This window comes from Tachyglossus aculeatus, chromosome 11, assembly GCF_015852505.1.
Source record: "Tachyglossus aculeatus isolate mTacAcu1 chromosome 11, mTacAcu1.pri, whole genome shotgun sequence".
Taxonomy (NCBI): Eukaryota; Metazoa; Chordata; class Mammalia; order Monotremata; family Tachyglossidae; genus Tachyglossus; species Tachyglossus aculeatus.
The window spans coordinates 14,270,019-14,294,044 of record NC_052076.1 but is presented as its reverse complement, the minus strand read 5'-3'; the positions used below and the strand labels follow the sequence as shown (position 1 = coordinate 14,294,044).

General features: G+C 56.1%; 1 protein-coding gene across 2 annotated transcripts in view; it reads right to left on the bottom strand.

The window, feature by feature from the left end:
• Positions 1–23,637, bottom strand: part of MLLT6 (MLLT6, PHD finger containing) — a 39,441-nt gene extending 15,804 nt beyond the window's left edge. For both annotated transcript variants that reach the window (XM_038754655.1, XM_038754656.1), the window contains exons 1-12: positions 23,491–23,637; positions 18,066–18,145; positions 16,379–16,433; positions 16,154–16,263; positions 14,861–14,964; positions 14,530–14,623; positions 14,115–14,258; positions 9,571–9,672; positions 5,630–5,807; positions 4,581–5,240; positions 3,254–3,435; positions 2,255–2,363 (exon numbers count right to left, since the gene is read on the bottom strand). In XM_038754655.1, the coding sequence (XP_038610583.1) occupies positions 2,255–2,363; positions 3,254–3,435; positions 4,581–5,240; positions 5,630–5,807; positions 9,571–9,672; positions 14,115–14,258; positions 14,530–14,623; positions 14,861–14,964; positions 16,154–16,263; positions 16,379–16,433; positions 18,066–18,145; positions 23,491–23,599 (1,927 nt within the window). In that variant the 5' untranslated portion in view covers positions 23,600–23,637. The remainder of the gene's footprint in view (positions 1–2,254; positions 2,364–3,253; positions 3,436–4,580; positions 5,241–5,629; positions 5,808–9,570; positions 9,673–14,114; positions 14,259–14,529; positions 14,624–14,860; positions 14,965–16,153; positions 16,264–16,378; positions 16,434–18,065; positions 18,146–23,490) is intronic.
• Positions 23,638–24,026: the final 389 nt, after the last annotated feature.

Sequence of the window (24,026 nt, the reverse complement as noted above, 5' to 3'; positions counted from 1 at the left end):
TTGCCAGGCACTGTACTAAGCGCTGGAGCGGATACAAGCAAATAGAGTTGGCCAGAGTCCCTGTCCCACATGGGGCTCACACTCTTAATCCCCATTTTACAGATGAGGTAACTGAGGCCCAGAGAATAATAATAATAATAATGACAACATTTGTTAAGCGCTAACTATGTGCCAAGCACTGTTCTAAGACTGTGAGCCCCCCGTGGGACAACCTGACCACCTTGTAACCTCCCCAGTGCGTAGAACGGTGCTTTGCACATAGTAAGCGCTTAATAAACACCGTCATCATTATTATTATTATTCTAAGCGCTGGGGTAGATACAAGGTAATCAGGTTGTCCCACGTGGGGCTCACAGTCTTCATCCCCATTTTACAGATGAGGGAACTGAGGTCCAGAGAAGTTAAGTGACTTGCCCAAAGTCACACAGTGGAGGCGGGATTAGAACCCACGACCTCTGACCCCCAAGCCCGGACTCTTTCCACTAAGCCACGCTGCTGACTTGCCCCCGGTCACCCAGCAGACATGTGGCAGGGTCGGGATTAGAACCCACAACCTTTCAACTTGCAGGCCCCTGTACCATCCATTACGCCGTGCTACTTCTCTAATGTGGGGCCTGCCGCCCGGTTTCTTTCGTGGCTCAGTGGAAAGAGCCCAGGCTTAGGAGTCAGAGGTCATGGGTTCGAATCCTGGCTCTGCCACTTGTCAGCTGCGTGACTGTGGGCAAGTCACTTCACTTCTCAGTTCCCTCATCTGGAAAATGGGGATGAAGACTGTTAGCCCCACGTGGGACAACCTGATTGCCTTGTATCTACCCCAGCACTTAGAACAATGCACATAGTAAGCGCTTAGCAAATACCCTTATTATTATTATTATTATTATTATTACAAGCAAACCGGGTTGGACACAATCCCTGTCCCAGGTGGGGCTCACAGTCTCGATCCCCATTTTAATAATAATAATAATGGCATTTATGAAGCGCTTACTATGTGCAAAGCACTGTTCTAAGCGCTGGGGAAGATTACAAGGTGATCAGGTTGTCCCACGGGGGGGCTCACAGTCTCCATCCCCATTTTACAGATGAGGTAACTGAGGCTCAGAGAAGTTTAATGACTTGCCCAAGGTCACACGGCGGACATGCGGCAGAGCCGGGATTCGAACGCATGACCTCTGACTCCAAAGCCCGAGCGCTTTCCACTGAGCCACGCTGCTCTTATTTTGCAGATAATAATAATTATTGAGGCATTTGTTCAGTCAATCAATCAATCAGTCGTATTTATTGAGTGCTTACTATGTGCAGAGCACTGTACTAAGCGCTTGGGAAGCACAAATTGGCAACATATAGAGACAGGCCCTACCCAACAGTGGGCTTACAGTCTAAAAGGGGGAGACAGAGAACAAAACCAAACATACTAACAAAATAAAATTAATAGAATAGAATAGATATGTACAAATAAAATAAATAAATAAATAAATAGAGTAATAAATTTACTTAAGTAAATAAATTTACTTAATTTGTTAAGCGCTTACCACGTGCTAGGTACAATACTAAGCACTGGGGGTGGATACTGTGTTCAACCCGATTTCCTCGTACCCACCCCAGCGCTTAGTACAGTACCTGGCATATAGTAAGCGCTTAATAAATGCCAGAATAATTATTGTGAGCCCTGTGTGGGACAGGGACTGTGTCCAACGCAATTATCTTGTATCTACCCCAGAGCTTGGAAGTGCCTGGCACCTAGTAAGTGCTTGATAAATACATTATTGTTTATTAATAAAGAAAGGGAGCAGGACCGGGGGACTCATCATCATCATCAATCGTATTTATTGAGCGCTTACTGTGTGCAGAGCTCTGTACTAAGCCCTTGGGAAGTCCAAGTTGGCAACATAGCATCATCAATCGTATTTATTGAGCGCTTCCTATGTGCAGAGCACTGTACTAAGCGCTTGGGAAGTCCAAATTGGCAACATATAGAGACAGTCCCTACCCGACAGCGGGCTCACAGTCGAAAAGGGGGAATGGAGGAAGAGAGCAGAGCCCGGACGTTACCTGTAGGCAGGACCAGACTCCCGAGTGCCCTACACGCACATACACGCGACAGGGTCTCCTGGTCCCCGCCGGAGGTTAGCACACGCTCCAAACACACGTGTGGCACTGAAGCGGCGCCCGGGGACCCATCCCAGCCCCCTAGGCTCCTCCGAGCCCGTCTCCCCGCCGTGGGCCGAGCCGCTGCCGCGGCCGGCGGTCCCCTTACCTGGCCGGCTGCTCTCCGACTGACTGAGCAGGGGCGCGGCGGGCACCACGGGGGTCCCGAAGATGTGGGAGGTGGGCAGGCTGAAGGTGGGGCCCGCCAGGGAGAACACCTGCTGGGGGTCGGGGCACAGACGGCGGGGCCGAGGCCGGGTCACCGGGGATGGGGACGGGGGAGGAACGAGGTCTCGGTTGGCGGGCGTGGGCAGCAGGGGCGGAGAAACACGGGGAGGAGAGACCCCATCACCTTGCCCTCTCCCTTATTTCCTACTACGAGCCAGTTGGCACAATCGGCTCCTCTCACACCAACCGTCTCCCTCTCGTCTATCTCACCGCCGACCTCTCGCCCAAATCCTGCCCCATATCCGATAACGACCTTCCCGCCCGTTCAGAGCCTTACTGAGAGCCCATCTCCTCCAAGAGGCCTTCCCTCTTTTCCCGCTCCCTCCATCATCATCGTCAATCGTGTTTATTGAGCGCTTACTGTGGGCAGAGCACTGTACTAAGCGCTTGGGAAGTCCAAGCTGGCAACGTCTAGAGGCAGTCCCTACCCAACAGTGGGCTCACAGTCTAAAAGGGGGAGACGGAAATTGGCAACGTATAGAGACAGTCCCTACCCAACAGTGGGCTCACAGTCTAAAAGGGGGAGACGGAGAACACAACCAAACATACTAACAAAATAAGTAGAATAGATATGTACAAGTAAAATAAATAAATAGTAAAATAAATAAATTTATTTACCTTCGAGGTCGCCCTGACTCGCTCCCCTTATACATCTCCCTTCCCAGCCCCACACCGCTTACGGCCATATCTGTCATCTATTTCTTTCTATGAATGTCCGTCTCCCCCCGCTAGACTGTAACCTCGTCGTGGGTGGGGAAAGCGCCTTTTTTTTGTTCTGGTGTCCTCTCCTAAGCGCCTAGTACGGCCTAGTAAGCACTCCGTAAATGCGGTTGACTGAATGAACCAAGCGGGGAGGAGAACCGACCGAGGGGGAACGGACCTGAGTGGTAGAGATGGAGGCGGAGGAAGACGGAAGGCTGCTGGCGAACGGGGAGCGGCTGAGCTGGGGCAGGGCCGGGGTGCTCTGGTGGGCCAGGAGGCCGGAGGAGAGCGGGGTGCTGCAGACCGCCCGGAGCACCCCGCTCCCGAGGGAGATGGGGTCCTTGTTACTCGTGTAGATCCCTGCGGGGAGAAGGCGGGAATTCACCGGAGTCACCGAGGAGCGTCGTGGGCAGGGAACGCGTCTGTTAGCTGTCGGACTGTCCTCTCCCAGGGGCTTCGTACAGCGCCCTGCACACGGTCAGCGCCCAGTACGGCGTGGCTCGGTGGAAAGAGCCCGGGCTTTGGAGTCGGAGGTCAAATCCCGGCTCCGCCGCTTGTCGCCTGGGTGACTTTGGGCGAGTCACTTCACTTCTCTGGGCCTCGGTTCCCTCATCTGTAAAGTGGGGTTAAGCCTGTGAGCCCCCCGGTGGGACAACCTGATCACCTTGTATCTCCCCAGCGCTTAGAACAGTGCTTTGCACATAGTAAGCGCTTAACAAAGGCCGTCATTATTAATACATACGATCGAATGGATGATGATAATAATAATGTTGGTGTTTGTTCATCATCATCATCAATCGTATTTACTGAGCGCTTACTACGTGCAGAGCACTGTACTGAGCGCTTGGGAAGTACAAATTATGCTCTATTACTCTATTTATTTATTTATTTATTTATTTATTTTACTTGTACATTTCTATCCTATTTATTTTATTTTGTTGGTATGTTTGGTTCTGTTCTCTGTCTCCCCCTTTTAGACTGTGAGCCCACTGTTGGGTAGGGACTGTCTCTATGTGTTGCCAATTTGTACTTCCCAAGCGCTTAGTACAGTGCTCTGCACATAGTAAGCGCTCAATAAATACGATTGATTGATTGATTGACTGATTGATTGATAGGAGCCAAGCACTGTTCTAAGCGCTGGGGGGGGATTCAAGGTTGTCCCACGTGGGGCTCACAGTCTTCACCCCCAGTTTACAGATGAGGGAACTGAGGCCCGGAGAAGTGACTCGCCCAAAGCCACCCAGCTGACCAGTGGTGGAGCCGGGATTCGAACCCACGACCCCGACTCTTTCCACCGAGCCACGCTGCTCCTCCGCTGGCTGCGCGACAAGGAGGAAGAGGAGCCCCGCTGCGGGTGGGAGGGTCAACCCGCCTCGGGCCCAGCCGTTCCCCGGCCAGTCCGGACTGCGGCCGGGAGGGAAACGGTCCCGGTGTCGCCAGCTCCTCCCGGCCCCTCCGCCGTCCCCCACGGACGCCGGCCCCGTCCCGCCCGGCTCCGGACCCACCTGCCCCCAGGAGCGGGGACTCGAGGCTGAGGCTCGGCAGGGCCCCGGAGTGGGCGAAGGGGCGGGCAGAGGAGCCGCCCACGCTGGCGCTGACCAGCGACCCGCCGGAGAAGGGCGAGGCGGCCGTGGCGGTGAAGCCGGCCAGCTGGGCGGCGGGCCCGGGGGGCTCCTTGTTGCGCCGGCCCTTGGGCCGGCCCGGTCCGTGCCTGCTGCTCTTCTTGCTGCCCTTGTGCTTCTTCTCCTGGGAGGCCTCGGCGCCCCCGTCCTCGGCGCTGAGCGCGGGCATCCTCTTGGGGGGCCCCGGCCCCCCGCTCCCGCCGGACTTGGGGCCCTCGGGGGAGGGGGCCCGGGGCCGGGGGGGGCCCACGGCCGTGGTGGAGAAGCGCAGGATGGAGCCGAAGCCGGAGAAGACGACCTTCTGCTCGAAGACGTCGCCCTTGGGGCTGTCGGACAGCGGGGAGCCGTGGCCCGCGGGGGTGGTGGCGGGGGCCGAGGCGGTGGTGGCGCAGGAGGAGGAGGAGGAAGAAGAGGAGGAGGAGGAGGAGGAGGAGGAGGAGGAAGAGGAGCACGGGGCAGACGGCACCTTGGGGTACAGGTCCTCCTCCTGCTGCTCCAGTTTGGGGAATGGGGCGAAGTCGGGGGAGCTCTGGAGGGAGGGGCCTGTGGGAGTGGGGGGGGGCGGGGGTTACCCGATGCAGGGCCCAGGTTTGGGCCCTGGCTCTGCCTCTCTCTGCAGGCTGAGGGGCACCCCGGGATCTGCGGGGGGCCTGGGGCCGCTGGCAGCGGAAGGGCTGGAGGGAAGGCGGGCTGGGGGGCCCGGGAGGGCCGAGGGGGTAGGAGCGGAGGAGGACGGTCGCGGGCGTTACGATACTGAGTTAGCGTGGAGACGAGGAGCAAGCGCTGCGAGTGAGCGGCCTCGGCCCTGGCTGGCGGGCGAGGCTTCAGACCCCCGTGTTTCCCAACCCTGGGGGGTCACTCCCTCCCCTGAACCCCTTTCTTTTCCCCCTTTCCACCCCGACCTCCCACCCAGGGGTCATCCCGCCGCTGACCTGAGGTCTGGAAAGGGCCACCGGAGGGAGGGGAGCCAAAGCCGCCGGCCCCGCTCTTGCCGCCGCTCTGCTTCTTGCCCTTGTGGCTGAGGCCGTGGCCGGAAGACTTTTTCCCCTTGGGGTCGGCGCGGCTGCTGGGGTCCGACGACTCCCGGCTCTCGTGGTGGCTGGAGGAGCCCTGTGGGAATGGGAGTTGGCGGGAGGGAGAGCTCGTCGGGTCGGGAGTGTGGCCCCTTGGGCCACGACGGGGCCCCGAATGCAGCCCCGGGCCTACAGCGTGGCTCAGCCGTTGGGTAGGGATGGTCTCTGCTGCCAAACTGTACTTTCCAAGAGCTTAGTACGGGGCTCCGCGCACAGCCAGCGCTCAGTAAGTACGACTGAATGAATGTATGAACGAAGGACCTGAATGCGCCCATAATAATAATAATGTTGGCACTTGTTAAGCGCTTGCTATGTGCAAAGCACTGTTCTAATCGATCAATCAATCAATCGTATTTATTGAGCGCTTACTGTGTGCAGAGCACTGGACTAAGCGCTTGGGAAGTCCAAGCTGGCAACATATAGAGACGGTCCCTACCCAACAGTGGGCTCACGGTCTAAAAGGGGGAGACGGAGAACAAAACCAAACATACTAACAAAATAAAATAAATAGAATAGATATGTACAAGTAAAATAAATAAATAAATAGAGTAATAAATATGTACAAACATATATACATATATATGCCAATCTAGAGCAGCTCCTTTTGGGATCGGCTGGGAACCCCGAGGGGCAGGTTTCACCGCTCATAGTGGGAAAGGAGAGGAAGGGGGGCACGTAAGCTCATCCTCTAGACTGGACGCTTGTCGTGGGCAGCGAAAGCGTCTGTTTCTTCTTATAGCGTATATATCTTATATCTTCTTATATCTTTTAGACTGTGAGCCCGCTGTTGGGTAGGGACTGTCTCTATATGTTGCCAACTTGTACTTCCCAAGCGCTTAGTCCAGTGCTCTGCACACACTAAGCGCTCAATAAATACGATTGATTGATATCGTAGTCTCCCACATGCTTACTACAATGCTCTGCACCCAGAAAGCGCTCAATAAATATGATTGAGTGAAGGAAGGAAGGAAGGAATTATGGGGCCAGTGTCTCCCAGGTAAGGTTCATAATAATAATGGCATTTATTAAGCGCTTACTATGTGCAAAGCACTGTTCTAAGCGCTGGGGAGGTTACAAAGTGATCAGGTTGTCCCAAGGGGCTCACAGTCTTAATTCCCATTTTACAGATGAGGGAACGGAGGCCCAGAGAAGTGAAGTGACTTGCCCAAAGTCACACAGCTGACAAGTGGCGGAGCCGGGATTTGAACCCCTGACCTCCGACTCTGAAGCCCGGGCCCTTTCCATTGAGCCACGCTGCTTCTCATGCCAACGTCACCCAGGCAACCTGGCACCCAAGCTCGACATCACACGGCCCTGTGAGTTGCCAACCCCTCCTGATGGCAGGGTGAGAGTGGTGGAGCTCCCTGGATCGGACAGGGGCGTTCTGGTTAAATCTAGTTTGTCAGATTTGGGGGAAGGACGGAGGGGAACTGTCCCAACTCCCATATGCGTCCCCAGCCGGAGGGAACGAGGGGTTGGGCCGGGGCGGGGGAGATTCGGGTGAAGTTTACCTTCCCCCTCTTCCCAGAGCTGCGCCCACCCCCACCCTCCTTGTCCCGTATCCCAGGGACAATCTTGACCGATAGGAAGGGATGCCAAGGAGACTGGGGGATCCCCTCCGCATCCTCCCTCACCAGTTCCTCCCCAGCAGGCCCAGAGGGGATGCCCAGAGTTGTCTATTCTAAGAAATCGCTCCTATCATCAAGGGAGGGGGTGCCTAACCCCTCGATCACAGTGCTCTGCACCCAGTCGACGCTCGATAAATATGACTGATTGAAAGATTATTAAGTCTAACCTCAAGCCTTCCTGCTGTCAGGCTTTCAGCCCCCAAATCGGGGACCATCTGGGGCCTCAGCCCCCGAGGTTTGGGGATTCCGAGGGCGGGCTCTCTCCATCAGTGGAATGAGGGGCAACGGAAGGCAGGTCAGCCGGGAGAGACGCAGGGTTCGGGAGCGAGGGCGGGCAGGAGGAGGGAGTGAGGCCGAGAAAGACACCTGTAACAGTCTGATCTCTTGCCTGGAGGCAGGGGAATGGATGAGATGACCTCATCCTCTGGGTGAGGCTCTCAGAGCAGTCCTTCTAGGATGTGAGCCCGCTGTTGGGTAGGGCCTGTCTCTGTATGTTGCCAACTTGGACTTCCCAAGCGCTTAGTACAGTGCTCTGCACACAGAAAGCGCTCAATAAATACGACTGAGTGAATGAATGGAGGCAGGGGAATGGATGAGATGACCTCATTCTCTGGGTGAGGCTCTCAGAGCAGTCCTTCTAGACTGTGAGCCCGCTGTTGGGTAGGGACCGTCTCTATATGTTGCCAACTTGGACTTCCCAAGCGCTTAGTCCAGTGCTGTGCACACAGAAAGCGCTCAATAAATACGATGGAATGAATGAATGAATGAATGGAGGCAGGGGAATGGATGAGATGACCTCATTCTCTGGGTGAGGCTCTCAGAGCAGTCCTTCTAGGATGTGAACCTGCTTTTGGGTAGGGACCGTCTCTGTATGTTGCCAACTTGGACTTCCCAAGCGCTTAGTCCAGTGCTCTGCACACAGAAAGCGCTCAATAAATACGATTGATTGAATGAATGAATGGAGGCAGGGGAATGGAGATGACCTCATTCTCTGGGTGAGGCTCTCAGAGCAGTCCTTCTAGGAAGTGAGCCCGCTGTTGGGTAGGGACCGTCTCTGTATGTTGCCAACTTGGACTTCCCAAGCGCTTAGTACAGTGCTCTGCACACAGTAAGCGCTCAATAAATACGATTGAATGAATGAATGAATGAATGGAGGCAGGGGAATGGATGAGATGACCTCATCCTCTGGGTGAGGCTCTCAGAGCAGTCCTTCTAGACTGTGAGCCCGCTGTTGGGTAGGGACCAGCTCTGTACGTTGCCAACTTGGACTTCCCAAGCGCTTAGTACAGTGCTCTGCACACAGTAAGCACTCAGTAAATACGATTGATTGAATGAATGAATGGAGGCAGGGGAATGGAGATGACCTCATTCTCTGGGTGAGGCTCTCAGAGCAGTCCTTCTAGACTGTGAGCTCGCTGTTGGGTAGGGACCGTCTCTGTATGTTGCCAACTTGGACTTCCCAAGCGCTTAGTACAGTGCTCTGCACACAGTAAGCGCTCAATAAATATTATTAAATGAATGAATGAATGAATGGAGGCAGGGGAATGGATGAGATGAACTCATCCTCTGGGTGAGGCTCTCAGAGCAGTCCTTCTAGGATGTGAGCCCGCTGTTGGGTAGGGACCGTCTCTGTATGTTGCCAACTTGTACTTCCCAAGTGCTTAGTCCAGTGCTCTGCACACAGTAAGCGCTCAATAAATACGATTGAATGAATGAATGGAGGCAGGGGAATGGATGAGATGACCTCATTCTCTGGGTGAGGCTCTCAGAGCAGTCCTTCTAGGATGTGAGCCCGCTGTTGGGTAGGGACCGTCTCTGTATGTTGCCAACTTGGACTTCCCAAGTGCTTAGTACAGTGCTCTGCACACAGTAAGCGCTCAATAAATACGAATGAATGAATGAATGAATGAATGAATGGAGGCAGGGGAATGGATGAGATGACCTCATTCTCTGGGTGAGGCTCTCAGAGCAGTCCTTCTAGGATGTGAGCCCGCTGTTGGGTAGGGACCAACTCTGTGTGTTGCCAACTTGGACTTCCCAAGTGCTTAGTCCAGTGCTCTGCACACAGTAAGCGCTCAATAAATACGATTGAATGAATGAACGAAAGAACAGCCCGGCAGGGGGAAGGGAGGGAGGACAGGCCTCGGTTTACCCCCGCTGCGCCAAGGGTACCTTCTCCACGGCTCCGATGGGCGCGGCAGGAGCGAGGAGGCCCGGGGGGGATTCCGGCCGCTTCTTGTGCTTCTGTTTCAGCCTCTCCTTGTCCTTCCGACTCTGGGAGCGAGGGAGAGGAGAGAGCATTCATCCATTCAATCGTACGTATTGAGCGCTTACGGTGTGCAGAGCGCTGGACTAAGCGCTCGGAGCAGTAGGTGGGAGGGTGGTTAGGGTTCGCAGAGAGCTGCGGCTGAGGGGAGACCCTCCCCGCTTCTCAGGAGCAGAGATTTCCCACCCTGCAGAGGTCTGGGACCCCCCGAGGGTCCCGTCCCGGCCCCACCGGCCCCCGGATGGGATCCCCTCACTCTGCGGCCTTAGTTGACGCTTAGGGCTGCCCCTCTTTCCTTCCTGAGGGCAAAAATCTCCAGTGGCTACCAATCAATCTGCGCATCAGGCAGAAACTCCTCACCCTGGGCTTCAAGGCCGTCCATCCCCTCGCCCCCTCCTACCTCACCTCCCTTCTCTCCTTCTCCAGCCCAGCCCGCACCCTCCGCTCCTCCGCCGCTCACCTCCTCACCATTAGGCCTCGTTCTCGCCTGTCCCGCCGTCGACCCCCGGCCCACGTCCTCCCCCGGGCCCGGAATGCCCCCAATCCCTCTGCCCATCCGCCAAGCTAGCTCTCTTCCTCCCTTCAAGGCCCTGCTGAGAGCTCACCTCCTCCAGGAGGCCTTCCCAGACTCAGCCCCTTCCTTCCTCTCCCCCTCGTCCCCCTCTCCATCCCCCCATCTTACCTCCTTCCCTTCCCCACAGCACCTGTATATATGTATATATGTTTGTACATATTTATTACTCTATTTATTTATTTTACTTGTACATATCTATTCTATTTATTTTATTTTGTTAGTATGTTTGGTTTTGTTCTCTGTCTCCCCCTTTTAGACTGTGAGCCCACTGTCGGGTAGGGACTGTCTCTGTTGCCAATTTGTACTTCCCAAGCGCTTAGTACAGTGCTCTGCACATAGTAAGCGCTCAATAAATACGATTGATGATCAGTGAGGGGTGGCCCGGCTACCCGACAGACGGCTCCCTGGCCAGTCCGGCCCCTGCCTGCTCCCCGCCCTCGCTTCCCCTTCCCCTCCTCCATGGTGTTAGTGATCTAAAAATAGCTCATTGCAACTATCTCTGGCTCCAGGAACCACGAGACACACACACACACACGCACAGGCGGGAGAGCCACAGACACACACATGCACGCCCTCGGGTACTGAGACGCACAGGCAGGGGAAACCACCGTTAAATACACAAAGAGCCGTTTTAGACTGTGAGCCCACTGTTGGGTAGGGACCGTCTCTATATGTTGCCAACTTGGACTTCCCAAGCGCTTAGTACAGTGCTCTGCACACAGTAAGCGCTCAATAAATACGATTGATGATGATGACAATGATGGGTGAGCCACAAATACACACATACACACGCTCGAGTACTAAGACGCACAGGCAGGGGAAACCACAGTTAAATACACAAAGAGCCCTTTTAGACTGTGAGCCCACTGTTGGGTAGGGACCGTCTCTATACGTTGCCAACTTGGACTTCCCAAGCGCTTAGTACAGTGCTCCGCACACAGTAAGCGCTCAGTAAATACGACTGATGATGATGACGATGATGGGTGAGCCACAAATACACACATACACACACTCGAGTACTAAGACGCACAGGCAGGGGAAACCACAGTTAAATACACAAAGAGCCCTTTTAGACTGTGAGCCCACTGTTGGGTAGGGACCGTCTCTATATGTTGCCAACTTGGACTTCCCAAGCGCTTAGTACAGTGCTCTGCACACAGTAAGCGCTCAGTAAATACGACTGATGATGATGACGATGATGGGTGAGCCACAAATACACACAAACACACACTCGAGTACTAAGACGCACAGGCAGGGGAAACCACAGTTAAATACACAAAGAGCCACGGTCACAGGTACACACACAAGTGGGTGAGCCACAAATACACACATACACATACTCGAGTACTAAGACGCACAGGCAGGGGAAACCACCGTTAAATACACAAAGAGCCGCAGTCACAGGTACACATACGCAAGTGGGTGAGCCACAAATACACACATACACACGCTCGAGTACTAAGACGCACAGGCAGGGGAAACCACAGTTAAATACACAAAAAGACGCAGTCACAGGTACACACACAGAAGTGGGTGAGCCACAAATACATACATACACACACTCGAGTACTAAGACGCACAGGCGGGGGAAACCACCGTTAAATACACAAAGAGCCGCAGTCGCAAGTACACACACACAAGTGGGTGAGCCACAAATACACACATACACACACTCGAGTACTAAGACGCACAGGCAGGGGAAACCACAGTTAAATACACAAAGAGCCACAGTCACAGGTACACACACACAAGTGGGTGAGCCACAAATACACACATACACACACTCGAGTACTGTGATGCCCAGGCACGGTGAATCACAGGGAAATACACATACAGCCACAGTCACAGGTACGGACACACACACACAGGCAGAAGAGACACAGCACACATACGCACATTCAACTACTAAGATGCACAAGCCTGGCAACCCACAATCAATCAATCAATCAATCGTATTTATTGAGCGCTTACGGTGTGCACAGCACTGTACTAAGCGCTTGGGAAGTACAAGTTGGCAACATCTAGAGATGGTCCCTACCCAACAGCGGGCTCACAGTCTAGAAGGGGGAGACAGAGAACAAAACCAAACATATTAACAAAATAAAATAAATAGAATAGATATGTACAAGTAAAATAGAGTAATAAATATGTACAAACATATATACATATATATATACACAATTAAACACACATTAGAGCTACAGTCACAGACAGACACACACACACACACGTGGGAGAGCCACAAATGCATTAATGCACACATTCATTCATTCATTCTTTCAATCATATTTATTGAGTGCTTACTGTGGACAAAGCATGGTAATAATAATAATGATAATGATAATAATAGCATTTATTAAGCGCTTACTACGTGCAAAGCACTGTTTTAAGCGCTGGGGAGGTTACAAGGTGTTCAGGTTGTCCCGGGGGGGCTCACAGTCTTAATCCCCATTTTCCAGATAATAATGATAAAAATGGCATTTATTAAGTGCTTACTATGTGCAAAGCACTGTTCTAAGCGCCGGGGAGGTTACAAGGTGATCAGATTGTCCCGGGGGGGGGGGGGGGGGGGGGGGCTCACAGTCTTAATCCCCATTTTCCAGATGAGGTAACTGAGGCCCAGAGAAGTGAAGTGACTTGCCCAAAGTCACACAGCTGACAATTGGCGGAGCTGGGATTTGAACCCATGACCTCTGACTCCAAAGCCCGGGCTCTTTCCACTGAGCCACACTGCTTCTCTGTACTAAGTGCTTAGGAGAGTTCAGTATAACAACAAACAAGGCACATTTCTGCTCATAAGGAGCTCACGGTCTAGAGCGAGAGAAGTACACGCAAGCATGGGGAACCACGCATAGAGCGCCAGTCACAGTCACAGACACACACACACACACATGTGCTCTGCACACAGTAGGCGCTCAATAAGTACAACCGAAATACGCTTGAATGAGAGCCACGAATGCACACACTCAGGTATAAAGAGGTACAGGCACGGTGAGCCACGGTTAAATACAAATTCACAAGCACAGACACCCGGGAGCATGTGCCTGCGGTGACCCACATAGAGAGCCACAGTCCAAGTCACAGACAATCACACCCACACACACACGGAGACCCAAAGACACAAGACATACTGCCACGTATTCGCTGCTCCAGAGGCACAGAAACGCCCACGCGTGACCCCGACACAGCCATGCGGATTATGGTGCCCATTTGTACTTCCCAAGCGCTTAGTACAGTGCTCTGCACGCTGTAAGCGCTCAATAAATAGGACTGAATGAAGGAGTGAACTGACGCTGAGTCGGAGGCAGACACGCAGATGTCCAGGAGAGCGCTGGACAGACGTGCTCCCCCTTTTCAGAAAGCCCCCCAACCCCAAACCCGCTGCCCCTCAGGGGTCCCCAGGACCCCAGCTCCTGAAGTCACCCAGCCACCTGTGGACACCCCCCCGGCCCGAGGGATGACCCCAGGCCCACCCCCCTTGCTTCCTTGTCATCCTCCCCTCCGCAGCTCAGTCTAACCCAGATCCTCTCCCGGCTTCTCCCCCTTGGACCCGGGGGTGCGTTTTCTCCCAATACCGTAACTTCCCGCGGAGGAGAGGGGGTCCCGGCCCACCCGAGCCTACGACTCCGGGAAGGAAGGTGGCGGGGGGAGTGTGAGGAACGGCCCGGCACCCACTGAGGGCAGATCCTGAAATGTGTGCACGGGGCGGGAGCGAGGAGGGGCGGCAGGTGCAGCTTATATATACCAGGGTATCCTAGGCGTGCAGTTCCAGGAGCGGGGGACGTGGGGAGGGGAACTTCCCGGGGATCGGGCAGTCCCTGTCGGCCATCCCGGGCCCCTCTCCCCACCCGCGGGAGACCCCAGGGGTCCGACTACCTTCTTTGGCCGCTCGTGATGGGAGCCGTGCTTCTCCTGGGGCGGGGAGGTCGATCGGCTGCGTCGGCCGGAGATGAAGGCTCCGGGCCCGCCTGTTCCTCCTCCTCCTCCTCCTCCTCCTCCTACTGAGTGCCTGGATGTCTTCTAGGGGGGTGGGGGCGGGCCAGTGAGCACCCCCGGAGTCTCCAGCCAGACTCCCCGCTCCGCCCTCCCCCTGCAAGTCAACTGGACGGGTCATCTGGTCCATTCCCCTGCCACCGGGCAGACCTCCATCCAAGGCTTCCCAGATGGATGACACTCCTCCAGGCCGCCTTCTCCTCCCACCCCGACGAGGCGGGAGGTGCCCGAGCTCTCTTCCCGCCCCACCGGCCGCCTGACCCCCCGCCCCCGTGGCAAGGCCAAGGCCCCAGCTCACCATCTTGCTGAAGTGGTACTTGCAGTAGCCGCAGTACTTGACGTTGTCGACCTCCAGCACCTCCTCCTCGCAGAGCAGGCCGGCCATCTGGGCGCTGGAACACACCCCCCCCGGGGCCCCGGGGAGCCTGAGGCCGGGATCCCCCCACCCCGGATCCCCGCCTGCCCGGCCCGCCCATGATTCCGCTCCTCCCCCCCAGTCCCTCCTCCCCCCATCCCCAGTCTGGGGCTGGTGGGACCACGGGTCGGTGCGGAAGAAGAAGATGTTAAAGGAGGCCGGCGGGAGCAGAAGAGAAGGTCCCCGGGGTCAATCGGGCTTCGTGGCCACCCACCACGTGACGTGGAAGGCCTGGCGGCATCCGTGGCGATTACAGGTCATACAGGCCCCGGACGCAGCCTTGCTCTCCCGGCCCTGCTCCTCGCAGATGTAGCACGTCTGGGTGAGAGAACCGGGCCCCTGAGTCCCCCGCCCCTGCTCACCCCCGGGCGGCCCCGGGTCCGTCCCCCGTCCAGGGCACCGACCTCAATCCCTCCCATCGCGAGGCTGGTCCGTTTTCCCTCAGCTCGGCGGGGGAGATGCCACGTCTGGGCCGGGCCAACCTCGTGCGGTCTCCCCAACTCCCCTCATCCCCCAACCCTCTCGCCCTCACGCGCCGTCATCGCCACCGGCCCCCGGGCTCTCCGGTCCGGCCAACTCAATCCGCTCGGGTCCTGGGCTCTCCTGCCACGGAGCCCATCCGTGCCCGGCAAACCGTGCACCCTCCCCTCCTTCCATACCCTTCCAGACCCACCTCCTCCAGCTCAACCCCACTAGATGCTGGGCCACCCAGATTTCTGCCCCGACCCCAACCCTCCGGCCCTCACAACCACCAACAGCGTTTCTGGCCTCGAAGGAGGCCGGGGGAGCAGGGAATAGGAGGACGAGGGAGGTGTACTCTGGGTCTGGCTCGGCGTGTATATGTGCGGTTGTGGGTATGTGTCTGTGCCTTCTGCACTCTGTCCATCCCTGGAAATCGATCAGTCAATGGTGTTTATCGATTGCTGGGGGAAGAGCAGTGGACTAAGCACCTGGAGGAGTCCCATAAGACAGAGTTGGTAGACACATTCGCTGCCCAAAATAATGATAATTGTGGTACCTGTTACGTGGTTACTATGGGGCAGGTATAGTTCTAAGCGTTGGGACGGAGACAAGCAAATTGGATTGGACACAGTCCCTTCTCACGTGGTCTCAATCCCCATTTTGGAGATGAGGTAACTGAGGTACAGAGAAGCAAAGTGCCTTGCCCAAGGTCACGCAGCAGACAAGTGGCAGAGTCGGGATTAGAACCCAGGGCCTACTGACTCCCAGGATTTATCCATTAGGTCATGTTGTTTCTCACGACAACGGTCAAGAGGGGAGGTAGACATTAACATAAGTAATGCCACTTTGTCCTCGCTCATCTGAGGGCGTGTGTGTGTGCGCCCGTGTGCACGAATGTGTGTCTGCATTCCCGTGTGCGTCCCGTCTTCCCCCGTCGGATTGGCGGCCTCTCGAAGGCAGGGACCCGGTCTCCCCTTCCCCCTCGGTCCAAACTGTGTAGGGCCCCTCGCAGGATGGGTGAGCGCGGGCGGGCGGACAGACCGACCTTGTTGAAGCGGTCGTGGGGCACGTACTGCAGCACGATGGGCTCCATGGTGAGGACGTTGGCAAACTGCACTTCGGGGATGTAGAGGGCACACACCACGTGGGCCCAGCCTGGGGGACGGAGAGAGCCACCGGCGTCACAACTGGCCGTAGGCATCCCAGCCCTTGTTCCCCGAGCATTCCCTCTGTGCCCCGGCATCCCAACCCCAGCCTCTCTCCCTCTCACCTCCATTGTCCGTCCTCTTCAGGGCTCCGTCCTTGTGTGGGCACAATTCACACCTCTGCGGTCAGAGGAGGGGAAAAAAGGGAATCAGTGATTCTTCTGGGCCTTCCCGGGCCTCGACGGGGCAGGCACCAGCCCTGTCCGATGGCTGAGTGTCTGTCTGCTTGGGTAATTGTGTTACCGGGGGGCCTGTGTATCTGTGGCTGGGGAAGATCGGGGCATTATGTGTGTTATTGCTTCTGTACGCTGACGTGGGTCTAGGGGTCGGGGTGGGTTTGTATGTGTGGGAATGGGGGGCGGCGGGGCAGTGCGACTGAGTCACGGCCGAATCCGAGACAGGGTATCAGTGGCTTTCCCCTGGGTGAGCCGGTGGGGCTGTAATGGAGCCGACGCGTGTGGGTGTGTATGTGTGCGCCAGTGGGTCTCGTTGTGTATACTTGGATCCGTCCTTGTTGTAGTGTGACTGTACATAAGGGTTTGGGCATGTCTGTGAGTTGGTCTGCCTAGTTGTGTATGTGTGTGTGTGTGTGTGTGTGCGCGCTTGAGTTCTCCCGGGTTGTGTGCGCATATCTATTGAGCGCTTACTGTGTGCACCAAGTGCTTGCACTGAGAAAGGATACTCCCAGATCCCAGGCTATTGCTCCCAGATTCTCTCTTCTCCATCTTTTGAACTATTGTAGTACACCTCCAATGAAAATCTTAAGTTGTGTGTGCATGTATGTGCCTGCATCCGTGTGGGCACGGTGCGGGTATGTAGCGCGGCTCAGTGGAAAGATCGCCGGCTTTGGAGTCAGAGGTCACGGGTTCAAACCCCGACTCTGCCACTTGCCAGCTGTGTGACTTTGGGCAAGTCGCTTCACTTCTCCGGGCCTCAGTTCCCTCATCTGTAAAATGAGGATTCATTCAATTGTATTTATTGAGCGCTTACTGCGTGCAGAGGACTGTACTAAGCGCTTGATGAAGTAAGGGATGAAGACTGTGAGCCCCCCGTGGGACCACCTGATCACCTTGTCACCTCCCCAGCGCTTAGAACAGTGTTTTGCACATAGTAAGCGCTTAATAAATGCTATCACTATTATTATGATGTATGTGCATGTCTTTTTTTCTGTGTGTGCACGTGTACGGCTGTCCAGCTGGATTTACAATGGTTGTGTCCCACTTACTAATAATAATGGCATTTATTAAGTGCTTACTATGTGCAAAGCACTGTTCTGAGTGCTGGAGAGATTACAAGGTGATCAGGTTGTCCCACGGGGGGCTCACAAGTCTTCATCCCCATTTTCCAGATGAGGGAACTGAGGCCCAGAGAAGTGAAGTGACTTGCCCAAAGTCGCACAGCTGACAACTGGCAGAGCTGGGATTTGAACCCACGACCTCTGCCTCCAAAGCCCGGGCTCTTTCGGCTGAGCCACGCCGCTTCACTTAATCCTGGCGGTCCCCTGCTCTTCTCCCCCACTCCTCCGTCTCTGTCCTGCCCTTCGACCGGGCTGTGGGAGAGGAGCGGAGTTGGGTGGGCGTCCTGGGTTCCAGTTACACTGCCCGCTGAGGAGGGGACTGTCTCTCTATGATGCCAACTTGTACTTCCCAAGCGCTTAGTCCAGTGCTCTGCACACAGTAAGCGCTCAATAAATACGACTGATTGATTGATTGATTGGAAGGCTTGGACGGGGGGCTGCGGGCAGCTACTCACCACCCTGGCGGCTCTCTCCTGAGACTCACACTTCCTGCAGAACCAGGGGCCGGTGGGCACCTGGACGATGCCATAGCAAGCTACGGGAGGAGCAGAACCCCCCGGTTAGTCCACCCCCGAGACCTCCCCTTCTCCCCTTCCTCTGCCTCACCCGGCCCTCACCGCACCTGACCGGGCCGAAAAGAAACCAGGTGGCGGATGCGACGGAGTTAGGACCCCCCACCCTCCCGCCGCCGCCACCCCTCCACCTCCGGATCCAGGTCTCGGGACTGCCCAGCGGTGATGGAGCTGGCTGAGCCCCCCTCCTCATCCCGACTCCCGGATATAGGAATCGAGGTGGGCAGGGGGCTGAGGTCGGGTGAGAATCAGGGATTCGGTGTCTGACTCCCAAAAATAATAATAATAATGATGGCATTTATTAAGCGCTTACTATGTGCGCGCTGAGGAGGTTACAAGGTGATCAGGTTGTCCCACGGGGGGCTCACAGTCTTCATCCCCATTTGACAGATGAGGGAACTGAGGCCCAGAGAAGTGAAGTGACTTGCCCAAAGTCACACAGCTGACAATTGGCGGAGCCGGGATTTGAACCCATGACCTCTGACTCCAAAGTCCACGCTCTTTTCCATTGAGCCACGCTGCTTCTCTCCCGCTGCCTCACACTATCACCCTGGCTTGATAATAATGATAATAATAACGGCATTTATTAAGCGCTTACTATGTGCAGAAGCACTGTTCTAAGCGCTGGGGAAGCTACAAGGTGATCAGGTTGTCCCACGGGGGGCTCACAGTCTTCATCCCCATTTGACAGATGAGGGAACTGAGGCACAGAGAAGTGAAGTGGCTTGCCCAAAATCACACGGCTGACAATTGGCGGAGCCGGGATTTGAACCCATAACCTCTGACTCCAAAGCCCACGCTCTTTTCCACTGAGCCACGCTGCTTCTCTCCCGCTGCCTCGCACTATCACCCTGGCTTGATAATAATGATAATAATAATGATGGCATTTATTAAGCGCTTACTATGTGCAGAAGCACTGTTCTAAGTGCTGGGGAAGCTACAAGGTGATCAGGTTGTCCCACGGGGGGCTCACAGTCTTAATCCCCATTTTAAAGATGAGGTAACTGAGGCCCAGAGAAGTGAAGTGACTTGCCCAAAGTCACACAGCTGACAATTGGCGGAGCTGGCATTTGAACCCATGACCTTTGACTCCAAAGCCCGGGCTCTTTCCACTGAGCCACGGATCTTCACCCTGGCTTGTTCTCCAGCGCTCAGAACAGCGCTTTGCACATAGTAAGCGCTTAATAAACGCCATTATTATTATTATTATTATCTCACGATCTTCACCCCACCTTCCCGCCGGCTCCGTCTTCCTCCCCAAATCCGCCGGCTGCCCTGAGGCTGAATTCACCCACGACCCGGCCCACACGCTTGGCTCCCCTAATGCCAACCGACTCGCCGTACTTCTAACCCAACTATCTCATTCATTCATTCGCTCTATCGTATTTATTGAGCGCTTACTGTGTGCAGAGCACTGTACTAAGCGCCTGGGAAGTCCAAGCTGGCAACATATAGAGACGGTCCCTACCCGACAGTGGGCTCACAGTCTAGACCCATTCCTCCCTCTGGACCGTCTCTATATGTTGCCAACTTGTACTTCCCAAGTACAGTGCTCTGCACATAGTAAGCGCTCAATAAATACGATCGAATGAATGAATGAATGGAACTCCCTCCCGCTTCACATACACCCGACCACCACTCTCGCCATCTTCAAAATCCTCCTAAAATCCCACCTCCTCCAAGAGGCCTTCCCAGACTAAGCCCTCATTTCTCCTACTCCCTCTCTCTTCTGCGTCTAGTACACTCTTGGATCTTAAAGCGCTTACTATTCACCCCACCCTCAGCCCCAAGGCACGATTTCCACACCGCGACAAAGTTGGCAGACACATCGACGGTGCTCTGCACACAGTAAGTGCTCAGCCACCGATCGATCGATTGTTGGGGAACCTGTGTCAGTCAGTCGATCGTATTTATTGGGCGCTTCCCGCGAGCAGAACACTGTACTGAGCGCCTGGGAGAGTACGATAAAACAATAAACAGTCACATTCCCTGCCCACGATGAGTTTACAGTCCAGAGGGAAGCTTGGGGACAGAGGGGCTGTTGTTTTGTAGGCTCTACCCAAATAATCCCATCCTATCAATAATAATAATAATAATGATGGCATTTGTTAAGTGCTTACTATGTGCAAAGCACTGTTCTAAGCACTGGGGAGGTTAAGGGAAGCAGCGTGGCTCAGTGGAAAGAGCACGGGCTTTGGAGTCAGAGGTCATGGGTTCAAATCCCGGCTCCGCCACTTGTCGGCTGTGTGACACTGGGCAAGTCACTTTACTTCTCTGGGCCTCAGTTCCCTCATCTGTAAAATGGGGATGAAGACTGTGAGCCCCTCGTGGAACAACCTGATTACCTTGTACCTACCCCAGCACTTAGAACAGTGCTTTGCACATAGTAAGCGCTTAACAAATACCAACATTATTACAAGGTGATCAGGTTGTCCCACGGGGGGCTCACAGTCTTAACCCCCATTTTCCAGATGACGTAACTGAGGCCCAGAGAAGTGAAGTGACTTGCCCAAGGTCACACAGCAGACATGAGGCAGAGGTAGGATTAGAACCCATGACCTCCAACCAACCAACCAACCCACCAACCAATCGCTAGCGCATTTATTGAGCACTTTGACCTTCGGGCATTGGAGACTCGCCCCCACCCTCACCCCACAGCACTTACCTCCGTATCCACCCATTCTATATTATAAATCATTTATTTATATTAATGTCTATCTCTCTCTAGATTAGAAGCTCGTGATGGTCAGGGAACGTGTCTACCCAGCTGGCTGTACTGAACTCTCCCAAGCGCTCTGCCCACGGTAAGTGCTCAATAAATACCACCGATTGATTAAGCGAGGACAGGAGTTGGGTAGGGACCATCTCTATATGTTGCCAACTTGTACTTCCCAAGCGCTTAGTACAGTGCTCTGCACACAGGAAGCGCTCAATAAATACGATTGATGATGATGATGATGATGAGAGTTAACAGACCCAATCTCTGCCCTCAGGGAGCTTCTGGTCTAGCAGGGGAGATAAAATAAATTACAGGTAGTTCGGGGGGCTCCTCCTAGCATCCCTGCCCAGCAAGCGGGCCAGATCGGAGTGGAACCCAAAGCCCCTGCCACTTGTCCCGATGGCTCCCAAGTCCGGGGCTTGGTGAGGGCTACTGTCTGAGCGTCTCCCCGGTCCCAACCAGGCAGGACTCAACCCGGGGAGCACCCCAGGTGGGGTCAGGCCAGCCGGGAGGCTCCTCCTAGCATCCCTGCCCAGCAAGCGGGCCAGATCGGAGTGGAACCCAAAGCCCCTGCCACTTGTCCCGATGGCTCCCAAGTCCGGGGCTCGGCGAGGGCTACTGTCTGAGCGTCTCCCCGGTCCCAACCAGGCAGGACTCAACCCGGGGAGCACCCCAGGTGGGGTCAGGCCAGCTGGGAGGCTCCTCCTAGCATCCCTGCCCAGCAAGCGGGCCAGATCGGAGTGGAACCCGAAGCCGCTGCCACTTGTCCCGACGGCTCCCACATTCGGGGCTTGGCGAGGGCTACTGTCTGAGTGTCTCCCCAGTCCCAACCAGGTATGACTTAACCCGGGGAGCACCCCAGGTGGGGTCAGGCCAGCTGGGAGGCTCCTCCTAGCATCCCTGCCCAGCAAGCGGGCCAGACCGGAGTGGAACCCGAAGCCGCTGCCACTTGTCCCGACGGCTCCCAAATCCGGGGCTCGGCGAGGGCTACTGTCTGAGCGTCTCCCCGGTCCCAACCTGGTACGACTCAACCCGGGCAGCACCCCAGGTGGGGTCAGGCCAGCTGGGAAATCAGAGGGTCACCAGGAGGAGAGTCAGAAGGCTTGAGTGCCAATCTTGCCCCTCTGGACCTGATCCCCAAAGCTCTCACTCATTCAGTGGTATCTACTGAGCGCTTACTGTGTGCCGAGCACTGCCCCCGCTCCTGGAGATGGGAAAGGGGTGGGGGTGGGGGGTCCCCCCCACTCTCAGAACGAGCTGTCGGTCCCCAGGGGAGAGAGGGGGTTTCCGTGGGAAATACTCTAGGAGATGTAAAGTCCACAAACTTTACAGTGGGGGGTGAGTGGAGGTGGGAGGGGGCGGCTCTACAATAACCCCGGAGAAAGGGAGGGTCGCGGCCTTAAAGAGACAGGCCCCCCCCCCCGTCAATTCTAGAGAAGCAGCGTGGCTCTATGGAGCCAGGGGTCCTGGGTTCTAATTGCGAAGCAGCGTGGCTCAATGGAAAAGAGCCAGGCCTTTGGAGTCAGAGGTCATGGGTTCAAGTCCCGGCTCCGCCAACTGTCAGCTGTGTGACTTGGGGCAAGTCGCTTCCCTTCTCTGGGCCTCAGTTGCCTCATCTGGAAAATGGGGGCTAAAACTGTTGAGTCCCCCGTGGGACAACCTGATCACCTCGTCACCCCCCCCCCCAGCGCTGAGAACAGCGCTTTGCCCAGAGTCAGCGCTTAACAAACACCATCATTCTTAATCCCGGCCCTGCCACTTGTCAGCTGTGTGACTTCGGGCGAGTCCCCTTCCCTGGGCCTCAGTTCCCTCATCTGGAAAATGGGGGTGACGACTGTGAGCCCCACGGGAGACCACCTGATCACCTTGTATCCCCCCCCACCCCACTCCCAGCGCTCAGAACAGTGCTTGGCACAGAGTAAGCGCTTAGCAAATCCCCCCATTCTTCTTTTTATTAACTCTTTCGCCCCCCCACTCTTCCCAACTCCCACCCCAGCACAGGTTCGTGCAACCGGGTCATGTTTGGGGGCAGGTGTCTCTGGGGCAGGGGAGGGGAGGGGGGTCCGGGCCTTCATCCCTCCCTCCCCAAACTCCCAAATCTCCGCTAAGGGTTAAGTGTCACCATGTGGTCCCGGGGAAACTCCGGGAGTCGACGGATAGTTTCCCCTCAGAGGGGGCCAAGGCTGTGCCCCCCGAGTCCGGGCTCCCCCAGCCCCCCACCCCAAATCTGCCTGCCCCACATTGGGGAGGGGGCAGGTGGCCATAAGGCTGGGTGGGAGGGCAAAGGGGGGGAAGGCCCGGCATCAGCAGGGGGTCACCCTCCCCCATCCCAACCCCGGATCCCCCCTCCCCCCCCAAAAAGGGGGGCGGCGCGTTCTGGGAACAGCAGGGGCGCAAACCCAATTGGGGCTGGGGGGGGGGGGAGAGTCTCAGGGCCCTCCCTGCCCCTCCCTGGCCTGTGCCCCCCGGGTCCCGCCGTGGCGGGGGGGGGGGTGCGGCCTTCGGGGCGGGCCGAGGGGCGGTTGGGGTGAGGGGTCTCCCGCCCAGGCCCCCCGGGGGGCTGGTGGGGGGCTGGTGGGGGGCGCTTACCTTGGTGCACGGCAACGCTACACGCGTGTCCATCACAATACACCAGGGGGTTCTCCGCCCAGCCCCTCTCGTCCGAACAAACGCAGCAGCCCCCTACCATCTCCCTCATGCTTCCATGGGGGGCACCGAGGGGCTGCGATGGGGGGAGGGGGGCCTGGAGGAGGGGAGACCCTCCCCCTCCTCCTCCTCCTCCTCCTCCTCCTCCCCTGCTTCTTTTCTTTTTCCTCTTCCTCCTCCTCTTCTTCTTTCTCTGTCCTCTGTCAGGCCCCGGCGACCCCCCCGGAGCTCGGCCTCATGGTCCCGGGCCCCCTCCCCAACGAACCCCACCGCTCCCACCCCCCCCACCCGCCCTCCCCCCCAAAAAACCAACTCTTCCCCCACCTTCCCCCCCAAACAGGGCCCTGCGAAGCCAGCAGCCCGGCCAGGCCGGGGAGGCGGAGTGTAGATGGTCCCCTCCTCCTCCTCCTCCTCCTCCTCCCCCCTTCCTCCTCCCCCCTTCCTCCTCCTCCTCCTCCTCCTCCTGCTGCTGCTGCTGC